We start from the raw sequence: 7,538 nt of genomic DNA, 5'->3' as shown, positions 1-7,538 counted from the left end.
ACTGCAATTTACACCTTTGGTAAACCATTTCTCAATCTTTGGCAACAAAGACTCAAAAGCCTGACCTCTAGTTAGCTTGCTCAGTACGGGCTCTATCTTTTTTGAAGCTTTTGTGAGAGACAAAACCTCCAAATAAATTATGTACATATAATTAACAAAACTAATTTCCATTTCAATATTATGAATTTTTAATGCATCCTATGTCATGTCAGGGCCTATATTTATGTTGCCTTGCACCACCATCCCCATTGCACTGCAAAGGTCTGAACTAAATAACCTAAATAACTGCATAAAATTTGCAAGTAGTGCAATGCAGTGAAAGTTCCGGGGTAAGTCAGAATATGTTTATGTTTAGTAGCTTATTATAAATTTAAAATACTATAATAACAACACTGCTGATATTGTTATAATTATTACCAATCATTTCCAAAGTATTGCCAATACGGCAGTTGTCAAGTAGTTTCATGTATTCTGACTTACTCTACAGCGAAAGTAGTGTTTGCAATTCAGTTATAATGTATGTGCTTATGCTTAGTGTGATGAAGCAATTAAACTTGCAAAACCTTCGTATTGTTATTTCACATACCACTTTTCACGAATAATAAAGAACTTAAAACGTTAAGATATTTAGCTTTATTATAGAGCAATACAATGGAAGGAGAACAAGAAAGTTGACAATGCGCATAGGATGATGTTTTTTTACAAAAAAAAGTTAAAGTGGGTAAAATCGTATTTCGCGGCAAGACGATAAAACAATTCGCGCGAGTAACGATGGTGACATTTAATATTTATCTTTCAGTTCACGTTTCACGTGACAAATTTCAATATGGCTTCTGTGCTCCGATCTCTCGATTTAGCTGCAAGTCCTAAATCGTTGTTGTCTTATCAAAGTGATTATTCTGATGAAGAGAGAAGTAATAAAGGTAAATCTAAAGAAGGTGAAAAGTCAATCGAGAGAACTGTCAATATGGATGCTCTAAAATCTAAGTTTCTTTTAAACAGCGCGCCAATTGTTGATGGTAAGGTAAAGTGTAATAGTTTTTATCCAAAGTCCTAACTAGGCAACTACCAACACCAAGGCTAAATCTATGATACGATTTGTTATCTTTTAAAGGAAGGAATTAATTGGAAAAGACACATCGATCCTTCAATGAAAGAAGTTACATTTAATGCAAAGTATGACGAACTCTTTTCTGCTTCGGTACGTTAATAATTTAATTATTGTCACCATTTACATGCACATGGACAAAATCATGATTTTGAAGAAGTCTACTATTTTAGATTGGACCTCAAAATCCATTTAAAACGAAGCAGCAAAGAGCACATAAAAATATGTTGTTTGGCTATGTTGAGCCAGTTCATATCAGTAAATTTCAATTTGATAATCAACTAAAAACATTCTCAAGTTACGGTAAGAGCAAAAGCAAGCATAGTTTGAGAAAAAATGTGTTTGTTAATGAGTTATGTGTGATCTTTTTGTTTTTAATAAATCACAAGTTATGCATTAGATCCAAGTGATGACACAGCTCACTTTGAAGAGAAGTTAGTTACAATATATGTATATAATGTTACAATGTGCTTATAACATAACTATGATATAGCATACATCTTCAACGATAGTCATGTTAGTGCAAGAACACACATCTCTCCAAAATTTTATGTGTTTTACATTGTGGGGATGATTTATTGTAGTGTAGATTGATACTAAAACCCAATACAAACCAACTTTTTCATCCTTTATTACTTTCCGGACTAACTTTTTATACATAATTCAAAATATGTAGAGGGTATTGAACACTCCTACATCAAACATGTTCCTCAATGAATGCATCAAGTCCTAAATAGAATAATGCTGAAGTATTATATCACTCAATTACTTTGAAATGATTCAAGCTGATAAATGTTTATTTGAGTGGAATATGATGAATGTGCTTTGTCATGAAATTACCTTAAAAACGTAATGTAGTACATGGCTCTTAAGTATTAGTTAATAGACTTGGTAATGTTTTATGTTTATATCAATTGTTATCCATTAAGATTTGTTGGGGATGTTGAGAAAGCAAAGGATAGCAAGGGATTGACTGTGTTTGAAGCTACAAAACAGCAGGTGGGAGATAAGAAGAAGAGAGAGGATAGGGGAGATCCTGGTGTGATTGATGGATACAAGGGTGCGATTACAATAATGATAACTTTTGAAAGGTTGTCCTACTATCTCTTATTCTCTTTTATCCTATAGGACAATGGAGTAAGTTTTTTGATGAAGAAACTATTGCTAAACCATCTGAGGTATTTCAATTACCCAAATAAAGAGTTTTATAAAGATATTTTTCAAATCAAACAATTATTTTGGACAATACTTGAGGAGTATGATTTATCGAGAAAAAACAAATCAAAGAAAGATGATGTGAAACCTTCAAAAGAGAAATCCACATTACACAGTAAGTTAGAATTTTTATACTTTCTTGTAGTTTCCTAAACTTTACCAAATGTAATTATTTTTTACTGAAAGATGCATATGACAGTCAAGGAAGATCATATCTTCACGTTCCCCAATATCTTGGCATTAATCTCAAGTCAGATACTCCTCCAGAACGTTGCTTTCTGCCAAAACAACATATTCATACGTGGTATGTAAACAATTCTCCGTTTAGTTCATTTATTCAAAATCAAAAAATGGAAGTTAAAATACCAGAAATGACGTTAAACACACTACTGAATTTTAGTTGTTCTTGCTTTTGTTTGTTTTCTGTTACTTTACTGTAAAACAAAAACGGAAGAAATATGAAAGTTTACTTGCTAAAATGTAATTGAAAACGTCATGGAACGTCTGACTTTGAGTCATCAATATGCTTTAAATTTTGTAGATTTTAAGGAAAACACGCAATAATTGAATTAAGTTTAAAGACAGTTAATGATATAATTCTTGATGGTATTGAGGAAGTTCAATTATACATTACAGTATTCATTAGAGAAAGCGTCTCATCCAAATATAAACTTAAAATATGAGCGTTTTTTTAATACGATGCTTCTGTTTGAGTCAAGACGTTTAGGTGATCATTTGATATGTTTATAAAATCATATTTATCAGTGTATTATTTATTATAAAGTAATGATTTGTTCTAGTACTACGTACGTATGTTTGTAGATATTGTATTGGACTTCCTTAGCACTTGTTTTAAGAAACACGGCTAACCTGACATTTACTTATCATTTGACTCTGAAGATGACTACTGCTAAGGTTGTCGAAACGTCAGTCAACATCAACACCAACAGTCCTTCACAGGACTCTACTAACCTCGACAAAAACGTAACGATACTTCCTGATGCAAATATTCACTTTATACAGCACTTTTTAATAACATTTAAGTATTTGTTTTCCTGTAGTTCATCCTTCTACCGTCGTGATAAAAGAAAGCAATGGAGATATTCTTACTTATGTATTATTGTATTATTTTATCTTTCTCTTAGGTCTGGTCACACTAAAGGTGTTTCTGCAATAAGATTCTTTCCGAATTCTGCTCATCTTCTTCTTTCGTGTTGCATGGATTGTAAAATTAAGGTAGCTAAAAAGTCATTTTCTCTGTCTTACATGTCGTTGTTCATTTTGAGTTTGGTTGTACATCTTTGAATGTTCCTTCAACATTACTGGAGGTGAGAATTTTTAATAAGTTACCATCACGACAAGCAATACATTTGAAACAATACATTTCCTTTCAGAAACTGCAAGATGATATTCATGTAAGCTCCATTTGGTTACAGGTCACATTTTTATTAATTCAAAAAATTGTTGAAACAATAACATTTGCATTTTGTTGTATAGTTTGCATAGTACATAGCGTTCCTTCTTAATTCTTTACTTTCCTAAATGGGTCTTGATATCTTGGGTTATTATATGTTCAATAAGTTTGATTTATTTTAGAATGTTAGAGGAGATATTAGACACACGTATTATGGTAAAGAAAGCTATGAAAGATTGTAAAGATGATAAAGTAAGTTGGTTTTCTTAGACCTTTGTTTTTGAAGCGATCTTTGATGTTTTTATAAGATCCAGTAGCTAAAACGTCATGGAGTTTTCATCATGTTCAAAAAAGATGCCTTTCCACTCTTCGTTTGTTTTCTTGAATCATTCAATATCATAAATAATTTACATTTTAGACTCTTCTTCAACTTCTTGATGCTCGACAACTTGCTTTAAAGTTAATTGCAAATGTCACTTATGGTTACACATCAGCGAACTTCTCAGGACAAATGCCTTGTGTTGAGGTAACTTTGATCTTGTCATGATAGAAATTTAAACAAACGATAACTCTCCCCATTCCATCTAAACAGACCTTGTGCCGTAAACTTTGTAGTCATGATAGAAATTTAAACAAACGATAGCTCTCCCCATTCCATCTAAACAGACCTTGCGCTGTAAACTTTGTATTAATTGATTGTATCTATATTATATATATTATATATTTACCAATACACATATATATTTTAGATACAATAGATATATAATATATTTACTACAGATAATTGGTAAATATATAATATATATGATATAGATACATGTTGATTATTATGATTATCGTGAGCGTGGACTTAGTAACATGCTCAAATTGAAAATCTATCAAGTGCTTATTGTCATACTGGATTCATTTTACTCTTAAAAACATTCTTTTCTGGTTTTCATCAGATTGCTGACGTCATTGTTCGTAAAGCACGCGAGACCCTGGAACGAGCTATCCATCTCGTGAAACAAAGGATGAGTGGGGTGCTTGTGTGCTATATGGGAACACCGATAGTCTTTTCCTATTAGTAAAAGGTGCCAGTAAAGAGGAAGAGTTTAAGATTGGAAAAGAAATTGTTGATGCTGTTACTGCAGAGAATCCTAAACCTGTGAAACTAAAGTTTGAAAACGTTTTTATCTACTGTAAAATTGTATCTATTTGAGAGATTTGGACTTTAAGATACATTTATGTATAACTAGGGATTATTTTTAGGTATATATGCCTTGTGTTTTTCAAACAAAGAAACGTTACGTTGGTTATATGTACGAAACATTAGAACAGAAAAATCCAGTGTTTGATGCGAAAGGAATAGATACATGCCCAGCGGTCGCTAAGGTGTGGAACAATTGACAATATTTACTGTGTCATTCAATCACACAAGATTCTGCACGGTGGAGGGGTAGTTTTGAGTTTAAAGCTACCTATTTTTGTATAGACGTCATTTGTCACATGATCGTCACGCGGAACCTCGCGTGGGGGAACGTGTACCTTACGTTATTGTTAACGGCAGACCTGGACTACCATCGATTCAATTGGTTAAAGAGTAAGTTCAAATTTTGCTGTCATTCATTATTTTACGTAATGTATCATGACAAAAGCTGTTGGAATGTTATTAATAAATACTTTAGTATAAATATGATTGTCTTCATTAAACAATCTTCTTGTTTTAATTTTCTTCAGTCCTATTGATGTGTTAAATGTTAAAAATCTACGCCTCAATACCATCTACTATGTTCAGAAACAAATACTTCCTCCATTGGATCGAGTTTTTTCCTTGATTGGTGTTGATGTGTTTCCATGGTATACACAACTACCCCGCTATATCCCTCGACATCGTGTTATTGCAAGGAAACAAAAAGTTAGTTGACATAAGTACATTCATAAATTGATGCAAAAGCTAAATTAATTTATTTTAACAAATTTTAGCATTCGATATCTCGGTTTTTTACAACATTACACTGTCCTGTATGTGAAGAATTAACACAGCACGGTTTGTGTCAAAGTTGTCGTAGCAACCCTCAAAAGTCTGTCTTTATTCTGGGAAGTAGAGTGGGGAACTGGGAAAGAAAATACAGTCATCTTAAAGAGGTATGCATAATAAATAACCTAATAATGATCGTTTGTCTTTTTCATGACATTTAATTTTTTTTCATATTGTAGATATGTTTTCAGTGTTGTGGAGCTAGAGATGAAAAACTGAGCTGTATATCACTGGATTGTCCTGTTATGTTTAAACTAGAGAAGTTAAAAACAAATATGGAATATGGAATGACATTAAAAGACTTTCAAAAAAACAATTGAAGAATGTTATGGTCAGTCAGAGGTAAACAATATAACCACCAAATGCTGATGGTATATCATCATCGTTGAAATCTTGATGAAATAGAGATTTCACATTTTTCACTAGAGCATTTTCTTGGCGAAGCACATTTGTTATAGATTTAACTTTGTGAGGTTAAACCAAAGCCAAAAATCACTGAAATTGTATAAACAACGATAACTCGCCGCATTCCATTGTAACAGACCGTGCCCAAACTTTGTATTGATTAATTGTATCTATATTATATATTCATTTATGTATTTGTTTTATTATTGATTAATATATTTTTACGTAAATATATAATATAGATACAATCAATCAATACAAAGTTTGTTCCATGGAGTGGAGTTATCGTTCAATTTCAGTGATTTTTCACCATGGTTAAACTTTGTAATTTAAACATTCATATTTTTATAGTACAAATCTAAAGGGTTTTGGAATTCCAGTAAGTTATAATGGATCATAATGGATCATCATTTCGCTATTCTGTCAAGGATTGCCATCTAATACAGGTATAAATGTACATAAATGATCACAAGAAATATTTTTTTGCTCAATTAACAAAACTTCTTTGGATATACTAAACAATGTCATTTCTATTATTAGTAAAATATCTTTTGTTTCTGGACCACTAACATTGTTTCATTGTAACTCATTATTTTCGATATCAACAGACACATAAATGCAAGCAAAAAATGAATTAAGCATAGACGGACAAACAACGAAGCACGCAACATAGATATCAAAATAAGCCGAATAACAAATAGTCACTTTTAAACAACTTTCATGTTAATAAAATTTTTAATTCTTCAATTCATTTAACGTTTCACCAGGTTGGTTGCTGACGCATTCGACAATTGTTTGTTTAATGTGCTTATAGCGTTTTAAGTTTTCTTTTTAATAATTATACAGAATGTATCATTGAAACATTCTTTAAGTAGTATAGTACATGGGGGTTCGAGAGCACAAAAAGTGCTCTCATATCCCCCATGTACGATACTACTTTTAACCGTGGGTAAAAACTATCTTTATAACAGCGCAAAATAAGACCATGGCTCAAAAGGCGTCCCTCAGCAAAAGGCCATGTAAAGAAAGCTGCGTAAAAAAGTCATTGTTTCAAAGTAGTGTGAAAAAGGCCGTGTTTCAAAGGGGGGTAAAAATCTCGAGGTTACAATCTGTCGTTTAAAAATATGGAATCTATATGTTTTAAAAACTATCTTTAGAAATAAATGTTAAGAAAGCATCGTTTCGGAGGGGGCTCGGCAGCGCTGAGCACGAAGTGCTCGAGCAGGGGGATGGAGCCCCCGAGAATTCATGCGAGCCCGGTGGGTAAAAAATTCTAGCTTTAGCTAGAATTTTGGCTCGCCCCGTGGTGTCCAAAGGACGACAGAGGCTTAAAAAATGCTCTTCAAAAATCAAGTGTTAATAATCAAGTGTTAATA

At 32.3% G+C, this 7,538-nt stretch overlaps 1 protein-coding gene and 1 long non-coding RNA gene across 2 annotated transcripts; both read left to right on the top strand.

Moving 5' to 3' along the window:
* Positions 1 to 1,496: 1,496 nt before the first annotated feature.
* Positions 1,497 to 5,118, top strand: LOC124458488 (DNA polymerase zeta catalytic subunit-like). The gene is given in 11 exon segments (XM_047008498.1): positions 1,497 to 1,542; positions 2,038 to 2,168; positions 2,237 to 2,438; positions 2,510 to 2,627; positions 3,469 to 3,559; positions 3,718 to 3,738; positions 3,920 to 3,989; positions 4,156 to 4,263; positions 4,682 to 4,748; positions 4,751 to 4,895; positions 4,989 to 5,118. Coding segments are annotated over 6 exon segments (465 nt in total). The 5' UTR covers positions 1,497 to 1,542; positions 2,038 to 2,168; positions 2,237 to 2,438; positions 2,510 to 2,627; positions 3,469 to 3,559; positions 3,718 to 3,727; the 3' UTR covers positions 5,053 to 5,118.
* Positions 5,119 to 5,217: 99 nt separating this feature from the next.
* Positions 5,218 to 6,909, top strand: LOC124458492. The gene is made up of 5 exons (XR_006953221.1): positions 5,218 to 5,319; positions 5,457 to 5,634; positions 5,763 to 5,864; positions 5,937 to 6,099; positions 6,514 to 6,909. It is a non-coding gene; the product is annotated as an uncharacterized LOC124458492 (long non-coding RNA).
* The last annotated feature ends 629 nt before the right edge of the window (positions 6,910 to 7,538 follow it).

This window comes from Xenia sp. Carnegie-2017, unplaced genomic scaffold (assembly GCF_021976095.1).
Source record: "Xenia sp. Carnegie-2017 unplaced genomic scaffold, XeniaSp_v1 HiC_scaffold_6, whole genome shotgun sequence".
NCBI lineage: Eukaryota > Metazoa > Cnidaria > Anthozoa > Malacalcyonacea > Xeniidae > Xenia > Xenia sp. Carnegie-2017.
This window is presented reverse-complemented; position numbering and strand designations above follow the sequence as displayed.